This window comes from Seriola aureovittata, chromosome 2 (assembly GCF_021018895.1).
Source record: "Seriola aureovittata isolate HTS-2021-v1 ecotype China chromosome 2, ASM2101889v1, whole genome shotgun sequence".
NCBI classification, from domain to species: Eukaryota; Metazoa; Chordata; class Actinopteri; order Carangiformes; family Carangidae; genus Seriola; species Seriola aureovittata.
The window spans coordinates 6,019,611-6,046,739 of NC_079365.1; the positions used below are offsets into that span (position 1 = coordinate 6,019,611).

At 40.5% G+C, this 27,129-nt stretch overlaps 2 protein-coding genes across 2 annotated transcripts; both read right to left on the reverse strand.

Annotated features, from left to right (window-relative positions):
* Positions 1-418: 418 nt before the first annotated feature.
* ppp4r2b (protein phosphatase 4, regulatory subunit 2b) lies at positions 419-9,425 on the reverse strand. The gene is made up of 9 exons (XM_056405693.1): positions 9,270-9,425; positions 8,523-8,604; positions 7,960-8,130; positions 4,499-4,592; positions 4,361-4,398; positions 4,150-4,224; positions 3,895-4,035; positions 3,487-3,791; positions 419-1,992 (listed from the first exon to the last, which is right to left on the reverse strand). Exons 1-9 carry the CDS (start codon positions 9,301-9,303, stop codon positions 1,607-1,609), a joined length of 1,326 nt encoding a protein of 441 aa, XP_056261668.1. The 5' UTR covers positions 9,304-9,425; the 3' UTR covers positions 419-1,606.
* Positions 9,426-10,400: 975 nt separating this feature from the next.
* gxylt2 (glucoside xylosyltransferase 2) lies at positions 10,401-27,097 on the reverse strand. Its single transcript, XM_056401761.1, has 7 exons — positions 26,780-27,097; positions 20,084-20,282; positions 18,831-18,962; positions 15,058-15,309; positions 14,578-14,701; positions 12,679-12,851; positions 10,401-11,659 (listed from the first exon to the last, which is right to left on the reverse strand). The coding sequence occupies exons 1-7, from the start codon at positions 27,067-27,069 to the stop codon at positions 11,483-11,485; spliced, it is 1,347 nt and encodes a 448-aa protein (XP_056257736.1). The 5' UTR covers positions 27,070-27,097; the 3' UTR covers positions 10,401-11,482.
* Positions 27,098-27,129: the final 32 nt, after the last annotated feature.

Sequence of the window (27,129 nt, forward strand, 5' to 3'; positions counted from 1 at the left end):
GGACACAGCAAAGGTTTGTGTTGCTTTTTGAAAAGCTTATAAAATATGTCTTTCCAAAGCAAAAAGACAGTTGTAAAAGATTGCATGGTTGAAACTCTGAAACTACCTTTTTCGTGGCAGACTTGTCATGTCAGGAAAAGCACAGGTGTTACTAACGACATTAATGGGTCTGCTCTGTTAATGGTTCCGGTTGCCGTTCCAGTGAACCAGCATAGATGGATTGCAAGCATAATTAAAGTTATCAAATACACCTGTGCATTTCTGTTAGAACAAGTCAAAATGTCTGCTGTGAAACTGCTCTGTTGGACCACTGCGGAGAAGTACAGTATCCAGCATGTTCAAGAAGGACATTACTAATGCACACAGTGAAGAGAGTAAATGAGATGCTGTGTGCAAGTAAGCAAGACCATCACGCATAAAAATGTTAACATTTATTGCTGATTCTGAATACCGCGTTGAAAGCAAAAGCATTCAGAGTATACACAGAAATTATACAATTATATATGGTTTCACAAAGGCAGTGAACACATACTGTATTACAATCTACAAAAATCTACTTTACAGAAATTTAAAATTCTAAATATCAAAAAGTACAGCTGCAGAAACAGGTGTAGAACTGGAACCAGAAACTGCTCTGGATATCGGTCGGTGAAACAACATGGTGACATCACGATACAAAGAAAGCAGAGGTCATCTTTGTACTTACAGCTGGTTTTGGAAACTACAACTGGCAGACAGAACAAAAACATACTCCAAAATAACTCATTGAATTGAAATGATCATATAAATTATGGTGGTTTTATGCATCCAAAATATATCATTTTACAGAGAACGCCTCTACAAGGTAGCATGTCATAGTATTGTTCAGTGGGATTGGTAGTGTATCTTTGCAAAAATATGGCTAAAATAATATGAAGACAATGGAAAGAAATTGTCTCCCATCTCACAAGGGTGGAGATGTAAATTTTAAAACAATACGTGTTGATTAACAGCCTGGTGGAGCCTGGTGGCGTTACAACAAAGCAGTGGTGGGGTGTTAGGTTCATTGCTTGACTAAAGAATATTTTACATGAACTTCAGTCAGGAACAGAAATGGTGGTAGTAGCTCATATTTGAACAATCTCATAAATAATGAGGGCTGGTTTGGCCCTGTTCTGACCCTGGTAGTGTGGTCCACTGGGCTTAAAAGGGTACAAAACCTAGACCACCAATCCTGTCAATGTCCAAATGGTTGGAGAGTGTGGCATAAGAAAAGAACCAGACCACCACAGAACCCAAACAACCCCATAGACCACAAAAAAAGAAAATAAAAAAAAACAGCCAAGAAACTCAATGCTGTTGAAACCAACCCCCTTTTAAGGTAAACTTAAAAACACAGGATCAATAAAATATTCCAGTTAAAAAGAAAAAAAAAAAAACTTCAAATGAAAATTTATTTGTATGCCCACATCAATGCCAGGTAGCCATTTTGGAGGAGTGTCCAAAAGCGGGACGAGGCGTTCGTCTTGTGTACGAGGTGCAGTTATCCTCATTCCCAGTGACAGTCAAGCTGGATTCAAGGACAAGCTGGTTTATGGTCACACATGGCTGCAGGGGGGACTTCAGTCTAGTCCTGCTCCATAGGCTCCTCAGTGGTCCCAGTGTTCAAGATGGCACTTTCCATGGCGCCCTCTGTAGGAGGTTCAGTCGTACTGCTGGAGGGAGCAAGAGCTATGTCTTCTCTGGCTGCTTCTGCGCCATCCTCTATGCTACAGCTGCTACCACTGCTGCTACTGCTGCTGCTGCTGCTGCTGCTGCTGACTGGGTCACTGTTGCTCTCCTCACTGTCCCTGCTGGTCTCGGGGCTCTCCAGGACGCCTGCAGGTGCCTGCTGCTCTGTCTGATCCATGTCGCTGCCCTCCTCCTGGGAGCCGCACGGCACCTCCCTCTCAGCCTGCTCCGCCTCCTGACCTGAGCCCGCACACATTTCAGCCTGTGTGCTGCTTGTTGGTTCTGCAGAGAAAAGTGGAAAACTGTTATAATACAACAGTTTTAAGTGTTTAAGGGCTCTTCAGACTGGGCATTTACTCTGATCTTTATAGACAATTACAGACAGATGAATAACTGGTGTGTTTGCCTTCTCATCAGGAAGCAAACTTCATACACAACTAAATTTGTCATTCAACGAAACTTGTCAAATTCACTCACATTAGCTTACAAAATTGATTCACTGATTCATTACCGCGGAGAAGCCAGATTAAATTGACATTACAGAAGCATTTTAAATCCAGAATATCACATGGATAATATTGATTGGACCAGTCTTAAGTGCTTAACGACTCAGTATAAAGACAGCCCACATTTGGCTTTAATATCTCTACCTGACTACCTGAACTTTTAATTTCAACATGTGAATGCAAATCATACCTGGCCCTACGAGTCTACCTACAGTCTATGCATCAGACATAGACACTGGAGGTTACCAACATCTGTGCTGATCCTCTGATTTTGATAGACATATTTACACAATAGGAAAGAAAAAAAAAACAGCTGAACTTGTGCTTGTTTTGACAGCATAGCATGCAACAGCATTTTCAAACACTGTAAGCACTGGTTGAAATGAGCCTTTCCTAAACTGCAGCTACAAGGGTCTCTTTGAGAAAAGTGACAGCACAAGAGGCAAACACTTTGGCCATGTGAAACATTACGACAATTTGAAAATGCCATAAAGTCACAACAGATACCACCCCCCCACCACCCGCTTTAAACCAGAGAAAACTAGTTTAACCTCATTAATTTACAATGTTGAGCTTGTGTTTGTTGAGCTTATAATGCGTTCCTGGATAAGTGTGGTGCTGCTTCTTCCAAAATAATGAAGTTAAAAGGACCACCGCCTTTGTGTGATGAACTGCTGAGGGGGGAGCTTCTCTCCTGCCTGTGTACATGTCTGCTCGTCTGTCTCGCTCTGTTTAGACACTCAGCTTTGTTTACATATTAATCGAAGGGGCCAGAATGCCGTACCAGATCTTTCCAACCCACAAATATGCAGATCTACTTTTCAGATGAGATGGTGTACAAAACTGTAACACAAATCTTTTCATTATCTCAATGAATTGAACCTGCAGAAGGGCAAGAAGAAATTTGAATCTTCTTGTGAACAAACTGCACACTGTCTAACCTGGCTTTCTGGGTAGGTTTCTGTTACTACAGGACAGTATGATTACATCTGCTTTGATTTGTCAGCGTCCAACAAATGTAATCTTAGTCTTCCTGTGGACTATATTTGGTCCAGTGTGGCCAAGCTAGCCATTAAAACTGCAATTTGCACTGTTTTCCATAACCTAACTGTGTGAAGCCTCATATACCATGATTTCACCTCAGCATTGCTAAAAGCATCACATACGAACCAACAACCAGATATACACTATATATATATATATATATATATATATATATATATATATATATATATATATATATAAAAAATAAAAAAATAAATAAACCTGCCTTGGTCTTCAGTTGCAGCAGCACTGCTGGAAGCTTCATTATCCTTGCAGTATGCGACCTTCTCTTCTTCCTCATCCTCTTGGACCATGGCCTCTGCCTCTTTTGAGAGGCAGGTGGCATGCAAAGGCCTCAGTGTGTCCACGTCCTGCTCTTCCTCTTCATCCTCTTCATCTTCTTCTTCATCCTCATCCTTGCTGAACTTAAGTCTCTTCACCTCCTGCTGTTCGGCTTCCATATCCTCTTCTGCGTCTGGGTGTTTGTTCTTCAATGAGCTCCCCAGGGAGCCTCCCGACGCCGAAACCTCACTGACAAACAAAGAAGAAACGGCAGACATGGATGTGATTCCAATGGGTTTATTTGTGTTGAACACGAATAACAGATTTGTTGATGTGTTGTGGCTTGACATACCTGGAGTCTTTGTCGCCTTCCTGCTCTGTGTTGAGGTCTTTGTTGTCCGTGCTGTCTGGCAGACCATTAGCTGCTAGTGAGTTGGCCAAAGACACCTTCGGTCGATTCAGCGGCCGGGGAGTTCCCGGACCGTTCACTTTCCTAATAGACAGTCAAGACGAATAGAACAGGAGTTATTAAAATGAAAATATTATCCAATGTCATTTACAATAAATTAATTTTAGAATCAAGGACCAAATCTGTCCTCAACACAACCTCTCTGTAAAAGCAGATGTGTTCCCAGGAAGCATAACTCCATTCATTCTATTGATGGCACTGCATCCATTTTTCCTGCAGAAAATTGTTCAGAAAAACAAAAACAGAATTTTTAATCCAGTAGAAATTATAATTCTCAAATTTCCATATTAAACCTATTATTTAGTTATTGTGTATTTAGTTAAGTGCTTCATTTGGACATGATACTTACTCTGAGGTTGGATGTACACAGCTTACCACCATTACATTCTAGAGGGAAACAAGAATTGCCAAATGAGTGACAGGCAGCGTCAGGTTAATGATATAAGGAAGGAGGAAAAAAAACATTATCCACACTGATTAGACTTACCTTCTCCACCCCCCGAAGAAATTTATCTGTTCCTGTGTAGTTCCTCTTGGGTTCTGTGAGCAGCTCGCACAAGCGCTGGATCGTAAATGGGATTCTAAAGAGAAAAGTGCAGCAAAATCAATATACAGCACGTAGAAAACATGTCATTCAAGCGATCTTCTATTAAAAAAAATGCCCTGACATTCTGTTCAATAGTAAATGATAGGGCCTACACCAACAGGCTGCTCCACCCATAGTGTGTTAAGGAATACCATAGGTCCTTTGTACCTGCTGCAGTCAGACTCCACAATCTACATTACTGCAGCAGACCCAAATAACTACAGATCGTCAGCCAAACATCACATGCACCTTCTAATTGATTAAATTCTTGATTATTTTATTCAACATTTTGTTAGATTATTAGTCTTATTCCAGGTATATTTAGACTCTTGCTCAGCTGCCGTACTACCTGAATTCCCTCTTTTCTCTCTCTTATCTTAGTTTCTTGCAAAACTTGGTAAAGAAATCACAGTGTCAAGATGTGCATCAGTTGAAAAGAAAAATAAAATATACAGTAAAGGTCAAAAATTTGAAGACACTTTCCATGATGGTAAAGCGCTGCTAAATATTAGGGATCGACCTATATGGTTTTTTCAGGGTTATTAGAAATAAAGGAAACAGATAACCAGTATTGGAAAAGATATGGCAACACCAAACTATTGCTACATGAGGACTCTACCCCATTTGTATCAGTAAAAGTAGTCTAAATAACAGGAACACCTCTGTATGATGCAATACAGCTTATAACACTACATCCCAAAAATGATCATAAAGTTGAGTCAACAACTGTCTAAAACAATGTTAATAAAAACATTATAATCTTCATATAGTAAACAACTGAGTGTATATTAGTAATTATCAGTTGTATGCACAGACTGCAAAGTGCATAACTTGAATTTTAAATTTTATTTTATGATAGTGTGAAATAGATGATGACTAATTCAGCTGCTATTTACATGCTGTTGTTGTAACTTCCGAGTAGAGGACTGTAAAGTTCATTACAACTTTAGTTGTATCTGCTGTCTTCTGGAGGGGAGAGAGAGAAGGAGCGAGAGAGAGAATGTAAGGGGGGCGAATGTAAGGGGAGCGAGAGAGAGAATGTGAGGGGGGGTAAGGGGGAAAGAGAGAATGTAAGGGTGGGGTGTAGCGGGAAGTGAATGCAAGGGAGAGAGAGAATGCAAGGGGGAGAGAGAGAATGTAAGCAAAGTTCATCTAATAAATTTCCAGCTGAGTATATTTTCACCTTTAACAGTAAATTAGTTAGTAAATTGGTTGTTTTGCTTCCAGTATCCAAAAAATAAAATAAATTGACAAATTGAGATGTGAGCCACAACATAAGAAGTTAATGAACCTTCTCCACCGCGAATGTCTCGTTGTTCTCGGTATCATTGGCAGGTCAGGCAGCTCAACACGTGGTCTCCACTGTGGTTGCTCAGACACTGCTCTCACTTCTTCCATCTTCCATGTCCTCATCCACCTCCTCCTTCACCAACATCTCCTCCACACATGAGCCATTTTGTGTTTTAAGTATTGAGACTTCCTCTTGCAGAGCTGCTGTATCTGCCTGGTTCCTGCCAAGTGATTTGTGCACCTGTGGCAGTGTCAAATTCAGGTTGTCGATGGTTTGGAGGAACAAGGTCTTCTCTTGTTCCCAGGTTTTTTATTTTGTCCTCATGCTCCTGGCTCTTCTGACTTTTTGTTGTCTGTCGGGCATTTTCCACCCATCTCTCTTGTGTTTCTTTAAGGTGTTGTATTTCCTAGCAAAGGATATTATTTGTCTGACTCTCAGACTCTAGGGTGTTCCCCATATCCTGGCAGTGTTGTTGAAGTTTTATCATGTCATCTTGTAAATCCAGCAACGTCGTCTTTGTCTCGGATAACTCAAGCTGAAGCTGAGCAGAGAAAATGTTCTCCTCGTTCAGCAACACACTGAGCGCCAGATTTTCTTTTTCCAGAGCATCTTTCTCCTTTGCAATTCTCTCTAATAACTCCAACGTTTGGCTTCCCACCGTGAGCATCTCTTAGCACCTCTCTTTGGTGCAGGAGGCATGTTCACTCTGCAGAACGTTCCTCAGCCGTTCGTTTTCCTTCAGCAGTTCTTTTTCTCGTACTTTGTCCTTAGTTAGGCAATCACACTTGTGGTCCATCTTGATGTTTTTCTTTCTCAGCGTGCTTTAATTTAGCGACAGAGTGATTCCACTGTGTGATGCACTGTTGTGTTGTGATGTTCAGTTTGTAAAAGTTTGTAAACTAAATGTATTTTAGCTGAAAGAATCAACAGTCCTGTGATCTTGAAGTAATAACTCGGGAATTTTTAGGGAACAATATAGGGCATATATTCTGCATGAAGAATTTGAACACTCAAATAAAAAGAGGTAAATAAACTGCACTACATTGTAAACTGAGTGATTTTGGATACAGCCCAAGGGCCTCATTTATAAAACAGTGCATAGGATCCATAATAAAATGTTATAGATGATATATATTATGTAATATGATCTATAGGCTATAGACATATACATAGCTGATTAAATCACACGATAAATATCTAAAAAAAATAAACACTGTATTTAACTCCAGCATAATGGGTGTTTCTCTCATTGTCACAGTTGATTATGGATACAGGTGGTGTCAGGTGATTGGAGAAGACAGCGTGTGACAATAACTGTATTGTCACAGTGTTCATTGCAATAACTTTATACATGAATACTATATTAAAACTTAATTTTGTGATATATGGTCTGTATTATAAGATATTACTAAAAAGTATTGACACACTGTTCTGCAGTTCATCAGTGCTATCTGATGTTATTTTGGATTTCTACCACCAACAATAATAATTTAGTTAGTTTGCCTAGCTAATGTGGTTGAGCTGAAAAGGACTCAGTATATTGTAGCATTTCAACAGCTGCAGTGTGCTCCACAACTGACCACTAGTGTCAACACCTTACAGTTTGGCCCTCTCCTCTACACTCCAGGGGTGGGGCATGTGATGGTGAGACATCGCTGATGAAATATTGAGTGAATTTGATTTGAGATTGAGTTGGCTTATATCTTTTACAATCTGGAATAGTTGTATGGAATAGTTATGCCTTACGGGCACATGCACAAATAAAACTGCTGGATATAGACGATGTAACCTTGCATACAATCAAGGACACCATGAAAAGCCTCAAAAGATGGCACCTCTGTCACAAAAATGACACAGAAGCAATAATATAGAATTTTGTAGTCATAACACATAACAAAAACTCCTTAATAATTATTGAGTACAGATGTCTATGTAGCAAATTGGGTGGGCTATCCATGGAGTGTGTTTATCATGGGTAAGCAGACATACTTTGTCCCGATTCTCAATCCATCCAGTCAGCCTGTCACTATCACTGCCATACAGAAATGTACTAATTTATTTGGGCACCTACCCATTGTATCCCTTCACAATCTTCAGAATTCTCTCCTTCATATCTTCAAATGGAATCGACTCCACGTTGGGATTTGCAGGACCTCTTTGCTCAGGTGCCGAGGCTCTGAAGTCATCCATCACCTTCTCCAATTTAAACAGGAAGTAGCTCTTAAACTGAGACCACTGAACCCTAGGGGAAAGTAGTAAGCACGCAAGGTTCAACATGAAATAAGACAGAACATTAGAATACAGGAAAAACAGAGACATTAAACTATACACAGGTATATACGCTTAAATGCAACATAACCTACTGTAACATTACTAAAAAAGAGACATGAAAATACTGTTACACTGACATCATAATTACACACCAAATTAAGATAAAAAGTAACTTCAGTTAATGCTATATATAGTCAATTTAAACATTATAAAATATGTGTATGTTTATTTGTTTGTGAGTGTGTGTGCACTGTAGTAGTAGGAAGAATAGTAATAGTGGTGGTAGTAGTAGTAGTAGTAGTAGTAGTAGTAGTAGTAGTAGTAAGGAGGGGGAAATTTATCAGGCCTGCAATGTTCACTTACATGGTCTCGCCTGTCTTGGCAATATGACATAGAAACTGTTCCAGAAGAGGAGATGCCTCCTTCTTTGCTTTCTTATCAAAATCTGTGAAGAGAAAATAAACCACGAAGTGAATTAACACATTTACATTATGTTACAGACAGATCAGAGATCAACAGGCTTTGATTTGATCTAGGTTAACCAACAGTTTACCTGCTTTAGCCAAGTAAGAAAGGCTTGTTAGCAGGTCTCTGACGAGACTTGAACTGAAGAAAACCACATTGTGTCATTAACGTTAGCTATTTACATAACATAGCGGGCTAATGTTGCTAAAAATCTAGCTTGGTCGCTTGCTAGCCAACTGCATCTAGCTCCGGTTTAGCACACTGTCTAGCATGTTAAGTTAGCCGCAACAGCATAACCGGCGAACAGTCTACCAATAGCCGGTGACAGTAACCAGTTACTTAATCCCAGCCAAAGATATCAGTCAAATACCAAGCAAATACATACATGTTTGGAAGAAAGAATGGAGAAAAGCATAATATATTAGTTAGCTTTCTTTTCTGGCTAACGTATTGAACAGACAGCGAACCATTTCCGTGAAACCGCTTGTAATGTTAGCTTTAGCTAACGCTAGCTAGCTAACTAGCAAGCGACATTAGCCTGTGAGCTACAATCCGTTTATTTTTTATTATATAACAATCACGGAAGCACACGTATAACACGTGGTCTCAATGAACACAAAAACTATCGAAATAAACTGAAGTAACCTCTGAGCGCCTCTTGAAGCGAGTCAATTTCCATCACGTCGTTGCCCTCTGTCAGTCCTGTGGATGTAAAAAGTAGACTGGCGGCTAGCTGCTGCTGCTAAGCTACGATCTCACAGGCAAAGAGGAGGGAGTATTTTAATATGGCGCCGTGAGGTCACTGCCTGTTCAGCAACAGACAAGGCACTGCACTGGGAAGAGCAACAGAACTAATCTAATGAATGGAGTCATTTCCTCTAAAATAAATAAAAATCAAACAAAAATAAAAATAATAGCAACTAAATAAGACAAAATAAATGAAATGATACAGCTATAAATATATACGAATAATAATGGAATACAAATAGATTAAATATAAAAAATATACTTTATAAATATAGTATGGAAAGATGAATGTGTAAGTATTTTATATATAAACACATGCATACACTACTGTGCTACATCCTATCTGCTAACCTGATATTATATTAATCCTGGAAAGACCACACACACACACACACACACACACACACACACACACACACACACACACACACACACACACACACACACACACACACACACACACACACACACACACACACACACAAAGTATACATGTTCAAATTTATGGGCTTTGTGTTTTTGTAGTATAAGTTATTATAATTTATCCACTGCAGCTTACGCTAATTCCTTTCCTCTTTACTATCTGTATACAGCCATTTTTGCCAATAGGTTTGGGAAATCCTCAATGATTTACCATATTACTGTATATTTTTAAAGGTATTTTATGGATTCAGGAACTGAAACTAGTTTTAACAGACTACATTTGTTTGAAAACCTAAAGGAACAGAAAAGGGGGACTGTACCAACCTGTCAACCACTGTTGGACCACATACCATGGTAAATTCAGTTAATAACCAATTTCCATATTAATGTCAAAGAAATCTTCTGTATTGTGATGCAGTAGTTACCTTTGTCTACAGTATGAACCTACATCTGTCCTCTCTCTGCAGTTGATATACACAAGAATGCATTTCATCCATTCGCATTACTTTCATAAGTTACCATTCCTATAAATTGCCTATAAATTGCATATAAAGAGGGGTCCAATTGGATCCAGTGTGTGTATGAATGAAGCTTAAGCAGGTTCAGTACATTGCATTGTTTTATTTAGAAACACATGATGACTTGACAGTCATTTTCAGTTTCCAGTTTGAATGATTTGATACGTTTAGACAATCAAACCACATTTAAAGTAATTTTGCAAAAACATATGACCCATGTGCTCACAACATAACATACATCTTATTACAAACTAAGATACCCTCTCAGACACACACACCTATACCACTCAATAGTAAACATTGGCAGACATGAATATTTATATGGCACATTATCAGATGTAGTATGTCACTTTTTTTTTCTTTTTTTTAAATGCTAGCACTTTTGGTATCGATTCACTCAGACAGTGTAGCATCTAATGTCGACATGTGTACAAACAACCATCCAGTCCTAATATCATTCTGAAAGTGCATTTTAACATTTGGTGTGTAACATATAAGTCTGTATTTCCTCCGTTGTACTGTATTTAATACTGTCAGTGGCATTTGGCAGGTGCAGAACAGACCAATAACTCACAACTCTTCTCATTCACACAGGCTCACATTTCAGGTTATTTGCTGGTAAAACATTCACATGATTATAAAGGAGTGGTTTGTGAAGTTTTTCAAAAGTCCAAAGTCGACTTTGTTTAATGGACACCACATTCATGAGGAAAAATAGATACTTTTTTTAAATGCTTGGTTGGCAAAAATACGCCTTCAATTTTATTTTTACACTTGAGATGAAGAGCTGATACTTTAATTATTCTTGACAAAAAAGGGTCCATGCAATCTCTTTTCCCCACTGTAGTTTTCCAGCATTCTCATACATTTCATCACCACCTACATAACTGGGATGTGAAAATTTTGAGATGGCAATAAGGCAAACCTATTCTACTGCACCACTGACCAGCACTGTATGCTTCTCTGTATACATAGGCTTATTACACATGCCATCAATTGAGGCTCATAATGTTCTTAAGACCATTTTTTTCCCCAGGTAGTGTCTTGTGGTGAATACACTGCAAATGCTGAGCAACCAGTCCTATCTGGAAGATGCTGGTTTGACAAATAGTTCACAGCAAGACGGTCCTTGGTGTTGTCAGATAAAACAGATTTATCTTCCTCCATCAGTTATTTGTGTGGTCTGACGTGTCGCACCACTTTCTCCTCAAACACCTTCTTCATGGTCTTTTCTATTTGCTTGAGGAAGACTTGAGGAATCCGACCACACAGGGTGTTGACTGTGTCCAGGAACTTGGTCTGGATGGGGTAGAAGAGCGACTGGAACATATTGTCCTCAAAGGGAAACTGCAGAGACAGAGACATTACCCTGCGTCAGTTCTGGTCCCAAAGCTATTTCAGTCTGATAGTTTTTTAATGGAACATATCACAGACTAAATGGTATTTACAAATTCCATCAGCGGGGTTGGGGTTGGGGTAGGGTGGGTTCTCTATTAATCATAAATTACGACACAGCTCATCTTTAAGAGGCTTATCTCAACAGAGCAGGGGGAACTGACTCTGCTGCTGGAGAAAACAAATTCTAAATTTAAAAACTGACCCAGATTGTTTAATGCAAGCAAGAGAGAAAATGCTCAAAGCTGTTCTTTTTTGTGTGCTGGTGTCTTTAAAGGAACAGTTCAACATTTTGGGAAACGTGGTTCGTTGCAGTTTACATCCATGTCTGTCTGACTCATGTAACGCATGGAGTGAAGACTTTGAAGGAGTTTAATGAAAAATGTATTAAGTGTATTTGCAGCAACATTATGATAGATAAACATTAAGTTGACCTTTGACCTTTTGGATGTAAAATGTCATCACTTCATCATTTTATCCTATTAGACAATTGTGTGAAATTTTGTGATAATTAGCCAATGAATTCTTGGGTTATGGCCACAAACGTGGGGTCACAGTGACCTTGACCTTTGACCTTTTACCACCAAATTCTAATCATTTGCTCCTCTTGTCTAAGCGAATATTTGTGCCAAATTTGAAGAAATTACCATTGCGTCCACAAGAAAGGCAATGGAGGTTTGGGGTCTGTTAGAAAAGGGAGATTATGCAGAGCAGTCATGTCAACATGGACTACAATCACCAGAAGGAACTTTTCCAACATCTCGTGGAATCCATGTCATGAAGCGCAAAGGGAGGCCCTACCCAGTATTAGTATGGGGTTCCTAATAAATTGCTCACTGAGTGTACATTCTCACACACACACACACACACCAACATCCGCCTTGCACTGGATGTGGGATTTCAACAGAGGGCGCTATGCATCAGTACCACATTGTGTCTGTGAGAACTGAATTTCCCACTGACATACTCACGTCACGTATTGCATCATAGACTACTTTAAAGGCCGGCTGCTTGTCATCGTGATACACTCCACGGTTGCCATGGAGGATGGACACGCCTTCCTCTTCAGCCCCTTTACAGTTACTCCCGTACATACAGTGATCAGGCCTGTAGTTCCACTGGCAGGGAAAGATGAAGAGACACTCTGGAAAAAGAAGAACACACATTGTGACTCATGCACTTCAGCTGCCATTGCCAGGAGGACAAAGTGAGGACAGTGGCTCACAATTCACCTAGAAGAATCTGGATAGAAAGACTGAACAGCAGTATAATACATACCTCTCCGTCCTCACACTAAACAGGAGTTTGAGTCAAAAAAGTACCTGTATATACTGTATATACAGGTACTTTTTTGACACTGGCCTGCATTTGTTTGACTGGAGGATTCTTTATAGGATTTTTAAAACAAATACAACTGTGAAGAAAATGAAATATGCAGCCTGAAATAGTAGAATATGTAAGAACTACACAGCCAGCAGTGGGAGGATATGCTGTCCCCCAATCGATGTATTAATATGTATGCACTGTTTTATCGTACCACCCCATTCAGTCGAATTACAGTTCTTCACACAGTGTATATGCTGCAATAGGTTCAACGGTTGACGTGCTTCAGGGACTCTCTCTGGCTTCACCTGTCTGACTGTTCACACACAGGCATAACACAAAAATAATATGCTGATCAGACTGATGGGTTTTTGAATATATACTGCACCCAATGGTTCAGTGATAAATGAGTGTTCAATAAGTGTGACGCTCACTGTGATGGATGTGTATAGCAGAAGATCTTTCTGCAGTGCAGTTCCAGGAGCTTGTGTCCCCAACATAAACAATGCAAACTATATGAAGAAGAAAGTATAGAGAGTGGGAGATTTAGGAGTTAGGAAAGAGTTAGGAAAATCGCGTCATCCTCTTCTTTATAGTCTGCCAGTGTGAATGTTTCTTTCCTCCCATCTTTTTATGTATTTAGACTAAACAAAGATGGCAAGAAAGACCTCTGAAAACACACTAAACAGTTTATACTGCCCTTGAGCAAAGTAATCAACCTCCAACTGCTCCAGTGCAGCAGCTCAGTGGCTGGTGGTGATGGTACTGCAGCTGGAAGGTGGGAATGTGAACACACTGTATGTATGAACATAAATTTTAAACAATACCATGGATGCTCATATGTAGTTGCTAGTTTGAACTCATTATAAGAATATATTGTATGTTAAATTTGAATGAACCCGTGATCTAGTGTGGTACAAAGTGCCAGGATAAGTAAAAACAATATACAAATGTTTTTCTATTTATGCTTTAAAACAACATGAATTAAAAAGCCGACTCTATTTGTTTCCCTTTAAATGCCATTGAACTGTTTTCTGAAGAGATCTTTAAAGTCTTCAGACTATTTTCCCTTGATCGTAGAACAAAGCAAAAGCAGGTCAGAACAATGCTTATGGACTAATGTGACAATCCCTCTGGAGAAAGCCTCAACATGTAAAACAAACACTCCACTCTGCAGTGCTGTCAAACAAACACCAGCGATGCCAGCTCTGCCGATGGCTCTGAGCCCTTAATGCCCACATCTGGCTGCCACAGCTGGAACCCAGTCTGCTGCTTGAGTCTGCCGTTCCCTATAGCCACATCCTCATGTGCTCACTGATCAACATTCAGAATATAGACTTTGTTTGTCTACAGTGAAATAAGACAGTTTATGTTGGGAATGTGCAGTATGTGTACTATTTTAAAATACATGTATACATACACAGTTTTATGTGTTAGTTTTGCCTTTCATTGACCTTCAATAGGCTTCAATATGCTAATGCATGATGTGTTTTCAGTTTGATAATAATACTAAAATGACTTGAATTCACTGCCATAAAGGGCTGTACCTGGGTTGTAGTGGAAGATAATGTTGAGGAGGTCCTGGTCTCCCCAGGTGATGTGGTTCTTGTATTTCTGATAAAGCGGATGGAGAAGATCCTCCCACGACAGGCCACTGGAGATCATGCTGTTCTGAAATACCAACAACAACTTTCAACAACTCGCCAACAGCTCAAGAGCAGCCATTCCCCCCCCCCCCCCCCCCCCCCCAAAACACATCATCAAAGGAGGAGCACATTTACATTCAAGCTTCCATTTGCAATCTGCTGGCAGCATTAAGAACTGGAGAGCTGCTAAATTGAGTTCTGAGGGCAGAACTGTGATGCTAGCGTGGTAATCGGAAAGCTTCAATCACAGCCCACTCAGTGCGCAGCCTGTGACTTCAGCTCAAAGAAACAACCCCTTCAGAATGCAGAAGAGACCCCACAGCTCACTTTAGCTCGCAACTGATCAGAGTATGAAGAAATACGACCATCTTTTAACCTCACTTTGAACAGTTTGCTGCGGATCCTTGTGAGATTCATCAGCATGACACCAGAGTTGACCCCCGTGACCCCGTAGAAAGGGTGACGTGCAAAGCGGCTGTACCAGCCAATCTTGGGGACCTCGTGCTCTGGAGCCATTGCTGCAAGCTGGGTGCTGTTGAAGGACTTCAGGAGACTCCAGATGTCATCCATGGGCCGCAGGAACAGGACGTCTGTGTCAACGTAGAGTAAGGAGTCCACATCCTTCAGGATCACCTGTAAGCACAATGACAGTCATCAGCAGAACATTCATGACCACAGTCGTCCATTTAAAGAACCTGAATGGGATTACATGATGTAATATCCAAAATATGTAGTTAAATAGACAAAAGTGCTGTTGGTACATGTTCTGAAATACCTTGCCTTCTGCACAAACAGCTTGCTCTCCCAGACAGCGACTCACATATTAATAAAACATAACTATAAAGTCTGCAGAAAGCATCAAGAGGTTCAGTTCAGATCAGAACAACTATGTGTCTGAGTGGAGAGAAAGAAAGATTCTTTACAGAATTAAGAGTCTTGAGCCAAGCTAGCAGCTCTGTGAGGTTGTAAACCCAAATAAAACCTGCAACAATTAATCAATTAATCAATTAGTGGATGGACAAAAAATTAATAGCCAACCATTTTTATTATTGATTAATAATTTAAGTCTTTTTTCAAAAGAAAAAAATCGAAATGTTGTCTTGATTAAGGTTCTCAAATGTGAAAATTTGCTGTTTTTAAAATAGTAAATTAAACATTTTTCAGTTTTGATATGCTGGTTGAATTCATTTTGTGGTCTAGGAAACTGGTTTTAATAGACCAAACGTTCAGCTGGTTAATTAAATCGGCTGTAGGTAGACGGTCTTCAGTGCTTTATACAAGGAAAAAATAAAGATATTCTCTCACAGTGTCATGCCTTGCCTCCCTGTTTGCACAAAGATGTTGTTCTCCCAGACATCGACTCACCCAGATATTAAGACAACTAAATTATCATGTGAAAAAGTGCCATTTGTCAATTGCCCCAGTCCCAGCATTTCAGAGAGAGTCGCTGACCCGGGATTTTTTCATTACTGTTTCTAGTTCTGTAATACACTTTTCCGTTGCTACTTGGACACGTCCTCAGTGATCAGAGGACGTGTCCACAGTCTATGATAAAAAGTCGGTATCAAGACAGATGTGTTCTACAGAAAAGCATCTAAGAACTCGTACATCGTCAAATGCTGACGTTGATAATTACTTCCAGTATCCATTGATGAATTCTGCTGTCAGCCCATGGCAGAAAAATTATACTGAGAATTTGGCTGAGACAAAATTTTTTTTTACTCCTCACTGCAATGGAGCCAGTTTTCAGAGTTGAGAAATTTTGAGAGTGTAAACTATATTTCAGACAACCAAAGTATCTTCAACATATATAGCACAGGGACAAGGAGTATAGCACAGTTTAGTCACAAAGTGCACCTCTCACACTATACCATTTAGAATATGCAGAATAGAAAAAAGGAGCTTCAGGTTGTCTATATAGCAGAGGTGTAACACTGCTGGGAGGATAAAGTCTGAGGTGCAGGGTCAATGACGACAGAATCACTCGGTGCACAGGGTAGAGCTCAGTGTTAGTATTTGTGCTCTAGCTGCTCACTAATCCCAAAAGAAACCACGTCACTATGCTGCAGTGTGCTCACCTATGGACTGTTGGTTATTGTTGCATTATGTTGCTGACAGCAGCGACGAGTGGGTGATGGTGTGTGTAACAAATCTATAACGAATCCCAACAAGCCCAAACAGAGCAGCAGACCCCTGTTTCAACAACCAAACTGTATATGTGCACTTCCACAGTAATGCAATAAACTGCACTGAGGACTGACTCCTCTGTGAAACAGATTTCGCCGTCAGTATAAATGGTGCTTTGCAAACAGTGTGGTTACACTAATGGATCATAAACCACAACAACAAACCAGATGCTCACATTATTAGCATCAAACTTGCCTCTTAAAGCTGGTTTCCATAACAATCTCAAACATATATATATATATATATATATAATATATATATATAAATATATATTGTGTGGTGAAAATATGTGTAAAACCCACAAGACAGATTAAGACACAACACTATAGCTTAGCATTGTTGTTCAAATGATACAGAAAACTGTAAAACAAAATGAAGTCAGATCCAAAGAGGGTCGCCTTACTGTGTGGTAGGAAGATGACATGACTATTTATACATTTTACATTTCTATTTATATCATCCTGAAAAGACCTATTTAACACTAATCTGTGGGCATTTTTCCTCTCCAACTTTAAAGGGGCTATTTGTAAGGTTTCTCTGCAGCTGAACATGGTTTCTTGCCAGGAGCGGGTCACGGTGATTATTGCTTGACAAGAGCTTCAGCCATTTTAGTCTTTATTATTACATCTGGACGCTACAGGGAGAAAATGACGAGGTGTGCCGGGGCTAGCTGGTTAGCATGCTAACTTCAGTAAGAAGAACAAGATGTTATAGAGACAAGAGTTAACATTGGCGTTTCTTTCCACCTCTGGACACAGCTCTTGGTGAGTAAAGGAATGAAGTTTGATGCTGAACTCACAACATCTAGACTGGTAAGTAAACAGATATTAATGCTAACGCTAGCTATGTAGCAATAGCAAAACTTACAAATAGCTCCTTTAACCTGGAGCTTCCGTTGAACTTTTAATAACTTGTAACCTGGTTGTACTGTGTTTAATAAACAGAACATTTTGGTTGTATTCCATTAGACAGCCAGCATCATTTTCATGCCCTGTTCAGCAGGCAAGTGCAGTGATGAGAATAATAATAACAGCGGGGGAATAAGTGGTGCTAAATATGTATTAGGTTTACATGTAATGACATTAGTATTATAGTAAGAGGGTGACAGAATGGAGCAAAGAGAGTGAATGAAACTGGCTAAAGACCAGTTTCCACCTCACTGAACAGCTCTCCAGTGCCAGCTGTGTCCTTCAGGAGACTCTGCTCTCTCTCTCTGCTCCAGCCCACTGCTTGATTCTCCCCCCTGACTCAGAACACGAGGAGGTAATAAACTGCAGGATGCAGTGCAATTATTTCGGAGTGTTTTTTGTTGTTGTTGTTTTATTTCAAGAGAAAATAAAATACAGTGATGCAGCAGCTTGTCGAACTTTTCCACAACTTAGAAAAAATAATGCAGTAATTTAGTTGCAGGAAAGCATTCCCATGGTGACAAAACGACAGTGGGGACAAAAGCAGAGCCTGTTAGACTGGCTACACATTATGTTATGAAAGGATGGACCAGTCCACCCATTAAATAGTTCAGATTATTGTGGTGATGCTCAGTAGGTGTTCCTAATAAAGTGAGTAGTGGATGTTCATTGATTGCCTTGCTGCAAGAAAAAAAAAACTATGGATCTGTCGACCTGCAATATGTTCATTACATGGCAAGTAAGCTGGCTGCTATTTCAACAAACGCTAGCAGAAAAGGAGAATCAATAGCCAGGCGCAACCTTCACTTGATGCAATTACTGGGTTAAGTCTCTGGAGACTGCTTATTTGTTAAGTAAGTGCTGCAGAAAAGGTGTGAAATCATCAATCACCACGCCAGTAATTAATTATAAGCATACACTGGGATAAAATAAAGGGACAGGGAAATGCTGTTTGAGTAGAAATGAAATGGATTAATGACTTTTTTTTCTCAAGGCTGGTTAATCACATTATGCATGGTGACTGAGGATATGAGGGGAGATAAGCGCTGCAGGCCTTACAGGGAGGAAGAGTCTCTGAGCAGCACAGGGCTTGAAGAGCTTCTTCCACTCGTCAGCGTTCCCCACGGAGAAGGTGATGGGGTAGATGCTGTACTGGAACTTGGCTGAGACGGGGCGAGGCCAGTGGTTCAGCTGGAAGTAAAGCAACAAATCACACTTTATAAAGAGGAAGCGTCTAATGGACCTCTTAAAAGGCTGGGTACGAAAAAGAGCCATTATAAACAATCATTATTCTGAAAGCTAACCTCTCTCTCTCTCTTTTCACAGACTTATCAACATAAAATAGAACGTAAAGCCAGCCATTTAAAACAATGAAGTCATGTCTCGTGGCGCTGTGCTGTGCTGTTCTGCGTTGAACCCATGCAGCTGCCAGCTGTTGTTTTATCAAGAAACCAATAGTCTAAACAAGGCAAGGCACCCTCTTAAAGTCCGCAGTGTATGTCTAGAGCCCGTGTTATCTGACCTGTTAAGACTCTGAGTCCCTCCGTAATCATCAGTTTAACAGTTTGGCCCTGAAAAGAGTGAGAGCGCTGCGAGCAGTTGGCAGGGTTTGTGCTGACGAAGACGAGAGATCAGAAGAGATTGTGAGCAACCTCTCTAAAAACACACACCATGTCTCTTAACACTGTGTCTCTACATAAGCTCCATGCTGCACAAACCCAGCATATGTGTTACATTATCTAGGCCTTGACTACCACGACTCCCTGTCCTCCACAAGGGGATTTTCTACACATGGCAATGATTCACACACACATGACGGCAAGCTCATAAGTTTAGGAGTTGGATTTAAAGCTGTTTAAGGCGCTTCTAGGTGCTGTTTGAGGTCTGTTAATTGGAGTAATTTTAATAGACTGTTAGTTACAGTATCAGTGGAACTAATCAAAAACACACCAGACACCTTTGTAAAGGTGACTTTGAAGTGATACACGCTACTGGAGAAAAAGCAGGATGTCTTGGTGATATATTACACCGCAGCCCTGAGATAAAAGGGTTATATGTCTGTACTAGAGGGAGTCAGAGAGGCAGAGTTGAAAGTGCTATGATCTTGATGTCATCTATTACAAAAGAGAGAGGGGGAATGTTTAACATGTGCTGCATTAAATCAGAAATCACAGCATGCTCTAAAGAAGTGTAAACAGAAAATAAATTGTCTGTTTAGACCAGGAGTCTCTGGTGCCACATCTGATTTTGTGCTGTATTGTAAAAATTTGCACTACATACATTCAGGCGTCAGGGCACTGAAGATTTCTTACCCTTTCTTCAAACTGCGGGGCCAGGGGGTCTTCAGCAAAAATGTGAAACTTGATCTTCTTGAGGCTGAAGAGGAGGGCTGATTTGACCATGGTGAGGGTCTCATCCAGACGATTCCCACAAGCCACCACAGCCAAGTGCATGAACTCCTCAGCCCGGGTGCGCTTGATCACAGGTCGGGCCACATTACTCCGCAGTTTACTAGAAAAGACATAAAAAGAAAAGGATGAAACGTGCACTGACAGTTTAGTCAGAAGAAAACAGAAAACATACAGTAAAGTGGGAAAAGTGAAAGAGCAGCACTTATCCAACTCTCATCAACAGCACTGTGGTGCCCTTGAGCAAGGCCTTACCCAAACTGCCCCATAGGAGCTGATCAACTACCCTGATTAAATACAGGTTAAAAAAAAAAGTAATTAACCCGAGCATTTTTACACTGGTATGTCATCTTTTCAATGTAATGTAACAACAAGGGCAAAATGAGCTCCATTAATCAAACAAATGATGTGCAGGATGTGCAGTTCTCTCCACCCCCCAGTGCTGTCAGATCTAAATGGGCCAAGGCCACGTGTGGGGGATGTGGAGGGGGTTTGGATCTGCTGACAGTCACTTATTTCATAAACATTGTTTCCCTCACTCATCGCTTATAATTTGGCCTGAGTGCTGCAGAGCTGGTGAAGAGCAACTTGTACCCTACAACAGATGTACTGGTCTATAGACAAGTCAAAACATACATGCAAAATGAATGTACTGAAAGAACCGGTGAAATTGAAACCTCCATGGTAAATTTGACCAATATAGAATTGTGAATGTCAACGTCTTTACACATTGTACATTTCTATGCAAGCAATTAGAGGTTACTAAGTCTTACTGACATGATGGAAAAGCCTATAAAACAGCATTTGAACAACATGGGATACTAAAACCATCCACTGAATCTACAGATAGTTATTAACCACAGTCTCACTTTAATATCTGAGCTTAGTTGTTCAGAATCTGACCAGAATTTAGCAGTATAATGAATTCAGGTCAGCCTCATGAATGCTGATTAATTGTACAATAAATATTAACAGTGGATCCATCCTATCAGAACAGACTGGGTGATATCATGCCCACATATTGAGCAAATTTATCCATAAGCTACACTTCCATCCGCGGCCAAATGCATCGAGATCTCAGAACATGGCCTCCTCCTCACATGCCAACATGTCACTGTTGAACAGTAAGGGGCCTGTCACTTCATGAACATTTCGGCGGCACAGACATTCATTTTGGACTCTATGAGAATCTAGACAGAGGAAACAAGTGTGCAGCATTCAAGAAAATAGCAGATCACCGCATTCACCCTGCTGTCAGACAGACAAGGTGCAAAGTCAAGGATTTCTCTGAATGGCATGACATCTGTGCCATCGCATACTCTTCAACACTACGTCCACACTATAACACACTACAACACACACACACACACACACTTCTTCTCTGTAGCGCTGCAAGTTCCCACTGGACTTTGTTCTACCATGCTCAAAGGCAAGCAGGTCCTTTATGTGATGTTAAAAACTTGCTCTCTGCAGAGATCATGCTGCTGTGTAGAGTTAAAATACACTCAGCAGCACAGAGCATCTCCCACTACGATGAAGAGACATTTGTACAATAGCAGAGCCTCAAGCTACGACCAATATCATCTACTTGCCCCCCCCCACAGACACTACATGGAGCTGCTTATAACAAAAAACATGTTCAAGATAAATATTTTTACAGCCCATAGGGAAAGAAGAATGGCACACAAAAAAGAACAGAGACGCTTTTGTTAAAGGTTTTCTGGGAGAACAGTGGAAGGCAAATGGTTTCACGACTAAAGACTGCGCCATTCCAAAAAAGGCATGGATTTCCTCTGAGCCCGGAGGAAGCAAAGAGTCTACCATAAAACGGATGGGAAGAGAGAGGAGTGAAATTTGACAGGTGGGTTACAGGGCTGTCTCCAAGCGTGACACTTCGTTTTCTGCATGGCTACGGGACAATGATGAACCGCAGATTAGGATGAATGAGAAGGTGCTGAGAAATCTGTCTGCCACGCTTCAAAGGCTGATGCGCTGTCAAGGTTGTTGAACACACGTTTTTATTTTCCAGCAGAAAATGCAATCCATATCTCCTACACAAGTGTAATTATGTCGCACTTAGTCATGCAAAATAAATGCCCTTGAAATGATTTCTGCATGAAATTGGATGACAAAACAAACAAAAAAAAAAAACAATTTTCTTTGTTGCACAAAGCATGCGCTGCACACATGATGTTTAGTGTCATGGCAGCGTTCCCCACATCTGGAAGCAGTCGAAAAGCACAGAAGAGGTACAAAAGGATTGAATTCATTACTGGCTGCAGAGTGAGCATAAGAGGAGCCCTCTGCCTACAAAGCACCACAGCTAATGCTTTCAAATCACGGAAGGAGAGAAAAAAGATAATGTCAGAGCAAAAAAGTACATGTACAGGAGAAAAGAGGCAGAGTTAAAACGACACCAAAGAGCACCTTGAAGGCATTTAATTAATCCGCATATGACTGTGTCTAACAGCTTCACTTTGGTTTCAACCAGTGGAAAGCAGAGCTGTTAAATTGAATACGGTGCCCTTCGTCTTTAGGTGGGTGTAAACAAAAGTCAGCTCTTCAAATCAACTTTAAAATGTCAGACTATATGATGATGAAACCTACAGGTCTTTCTGCAGATCACACGCGAGTGAACAGTTGATGGTGTAGCCACAGCCAGATGACTCAAACTGCAGACAGACAATCTGTTTTCCTTTCAGTCACCCTATTACAGGATTTGCAATCATCAGGATGTCTAGCTGAATCACCTAAAACCAAATACGCAATATCATTCCAATTCGTTATTCACCCAAGATGTGCTGACTAAGCCTGATGATGACGAGTTGCTTTCACATGACTGAAATATGCACCAAAAAAAAATTAGAACTAAGAAAGTCATTGTCTTGGATATCAGGCGTGTACTCAATTATAGAGATGTGACGGTACATGTAACAAATAATTACTATTGCATCAGCACAATAAATTCTAAGAGCAGAGGCAAGGTTCTTGCATTTGCCCTTTGCCAACGTGCGCAAACCTCTGTAACTGTGTAATAGCAGCCAGAATGTGGACTCGTGCACATACCTTCCAAAATGTGAAATATCGCAATCTGCTGACTGCACACGGAACATCGTTGGGGTGTGAATCATTGGTACATGCAACACCCCCCACCCCCCCGACCCAAAAACCTCCTCTTCTTTGTCCTTCAATAAATAATACACATAATTGGATAATTAGATAACTTACGTACTCATGAAGACGAGAAGAACAAGGACGCAAGTAAAAAAACAACACATGCTGAACAATGGCGGCATAAAGTCACTTTATGTCTTAACAAACATTGTCACGTTCTGCTTTTCCTGCTTTCTCCTTCTACAGCTGCTTTCCCATGTTCTTGCTGTAAATCCATAAGTGAGGCCTTTTTACAATGCTTGAGCCTCACCTCAGTGTTCCTTCACATTAGCATCAGTCCGCTGCACCACTCCAGTACAAACAAGCACAAGCTCCAAATGTCCGAAAACTCGCATCAAACTAAACTGCGAACCTCACAGCACCAGCACCACGAGATCTATGCTCCAGATCTTTAACTACTAACGACTAATAACGTTTTTAATTAATCTCTTACCTATGCTTTCAATTCATTGATTATTGATTCAATAATATTATTAATGATAATGTGTGCTTATTAATATGATATATGATATTAATGATGATCAATGACATACTTTAATCAATATCACTGATTTATTGTATAATCTATAAATGTCAAGAATCAGTTAAAAATCCTCATCACAGCTTATCATGGTCCAAGTCGAAGTCTTTTACTTGCTTTGTTTGTTCAAACAATTCCCAAACCCAAAAATCTGTCGTTTCCAGTAGTAACCAAATATAGAAAACCAAATACAATGACATGATGAATGACCTAAGCATCTACTGGCCATGAAAGTCCTAGTCGATAGTTTCTGTTGATCGGCTTATCAACCGATCACCAAATTCTTTCAGCATATGCTGGATCCCTCACAGTTATCTTTGTCCTTCCAGAAAAACATTTTTTAGGCATGATCTAACACTTTCTAATCTTTGCCTTTCAAATCTTGCACTTCAGCAATATTGGATTTTACCCAGTGGGGGTCTTTCTAGCTTCTCCTTCCACGCCCCCCCATGACTCATTCACCAGTAATTTAAAAAGCGAGTTAGCCAATGTAACAGACGGATATAACTGCTCCTGATAGGGGCTCACACAAGCACCCTCCTCTCCAGCCAGGTCGGGCTACACAGGCAGGCAGGGAGATTTCAAACTGCAGGCAGAGAGAGAGTGTTCAGTCATGCAAAGTGACATTTTTATAGCTATGCATAATGCCACTGTGAGAGAGTGACTTCTTTACTGCAAGGAATGCTGCTTAGCTATATCTGAAGTGACAGGGCAAGGGATTTGTTTCAACACAGAGCATCAACGCCCATCTAATCCTGTAGATACAGACCTTAATTCAATGTAACAAAGCAGATAGAGGGGTTATGTCTGTATTATACTGCATTTGATACAAATGCTGAAGGCATAAAGAGATCAGAGTGAAAGAATATGTATCTTACAGATAAAAGACTGTTCTAAGGATTTTAAATCACAGCTTTATGATATTCATCAACAATCAATATTACCAAGAATTAACCAACATTGCCAATTCATATGTTGATATTTTTTATATTAATGTTTGAAAGTAGTTGTTTTGTCCAACCAATTGTCTAAAATCCAAACTCATCAATTCAATTTTAAATGATTTAAAAGAGAGAAAATCAGCAAAATCTCACGTATGAGAATCTGGAACCAGACAATGTTTAACGTTTCTAGATAAATTATGTTTAATTAATTGCAATTATGTATATAATATAATTATATTTTTAAACTGTTTCACTAAATGACCAATCATTTGTCTCGGACTGGTTGCTGGAGCTCTTCTTTCTATTTTTGGCCACAGGAAGTAGTGTGATGTGTCAAGAGGAAATGATATGATTAGGAAAAACAGGGATGTTTGTCTATTAGCATGCTGCACAGGAAATCTGTCCAGCGCTCAGATTCACAGATGACCAGAGTGTCGACACCGGATATGAGAAACAATTCCGAAATTTCTGCCCTAAAAAAAAAAAAAAAAAAATCACAATTTAGCTATCTATTTACATGTATATCCTCGTCATCCCTGTGATTCATTCTCAGAGTAAATTTGCCAACGTTTGTGTGTTTAGCACCTGAAAACTACACTCTATTGTTCAGATTCCTCTGGCTTTTATCCACCCAACTTAAAAAAAAACATCAGAGAAGCGCATGCTTTAAATAGGAGAAAGTTTATGAAGGCAAAAGCTGCTACAGTCAGTCTAAAGCCTCTTCCAAACCTGTTGGTGTGTTGTTAGTTTTTTTTTTTTTTTTAAACACCCACCGGTGACCCCTTCCACCCCATCTCCCTTATCAGCGCTGAGCACACATGGAGGAGTGTGGTTTATGGGAGGATGTAAAGGTCCTTTCTCAATGGAACGCCTTGACGGCTTTTATCTACCCAACAGTGTCCCCAACCTTCAGTCTGGCTTTGGAGTAGAATACATATTATTGCCCGCTTGTGGAGTGGGTATCTCTCCACCACCGCATCGTGGCTGGTACGGCATCGCTGGCATTCAACCCAGGAGGAAAACACAAGGGATGTGTGAGGCTGAAATTAGAAAGCTGGAAGACATAATAAAAAGCTCCCATCCTTGGACAGAAATAGCACCTGACAAACCCAGCCTTTTGTCTAAATCTGAGAGGCTCGTGGGGAGATGGTGGCTTAATCAGTTCATCTGTCAGGGTGCACTTTCTCTTTAATAGCAGAAAAAGGGAAAATCACACCCGACAAGCTTATCACCCCAACATAAGAATGATTGTCTTGGCAGACTTTGACAGGAGAGTAGTCAACAGGATGGGTTTCCGTTTTGTGTCATTTCCAGTGAAACTGTTTAAGAGGCAGCCATGACCATTCTGGGCACATTTGTATCCTTAATTAACTGCCATTTATGTCTTTCAAGGTGACCTTTACCCCTTTTTTGAAAACAGCACGGGATTAGAAGAAAAGGGTCTAAAGCACCATGGGTCAAATGATCAAGATTTAGAGGTCAGGTAATGATTTGTCATTCTGTTGTGCTGTTGTCTGATGTCCTCTCTGCAAACACTGCCAACATTTCCTCCTAATCATATTAGTCATGCTCTCTACTCACATTTCAGCAGCCCCCCCCCCCCCCCCCCCCCGATTGCAACAGCGTGATTCACAGTTCAATATAAATGATGAGAAAATAATGGTTATAAAATGCAGCCAAGCAGATGCCCATATGCATGTTTAAGTGTCCCTTGACAGATTAGGCTATTGTGAAGCCAGCGTCCTTGAGCACAATGTAGGCAGTTTGATGAAGGGAGCACGTCTGCTTCAAAGCGCGATTAAACGCTGACACACTCACTCTTTTAACTTCCCAGCGACGGGAAAGATGAGAATCAGCAACGCCAAGTAGTTAACGATGCTTTTGTGCGAGCGCAAACGGGGAAAAGGCGTGGAGGAAAAGCGCTCATGACCGACAGAGCAGAAAGAAACAAACTCGCCTCACCTCTTTGCATTCACGCTGGCACCTCTATTGATCGCTTTCCCCTCTTTTCGTCCCTTGAGAGGCTCCACCGCACGCACGCCGACTCCGGCGGATGATTTCCTGACAAACTTTGCCGCAACATCGCGTCTGAGCTCAGGAGACGACGGGGAAGACTTGCTGCCCTCCTCCTCCTCCTGCTCTACAACTTCTTTCAACAGCGGATCGTCCGCGGCATTGCCCCCCAAAAAGTACAAAAGTAGGAAAACTCCGAAACACACGGCGATCACAACTACTTTGCAGTGGATCCGCATGGTGAGAGCGACTTTTTGCGGGTGGAGGAGGCTGAGGGAGCTCCGCTCATGTCTGCGAGT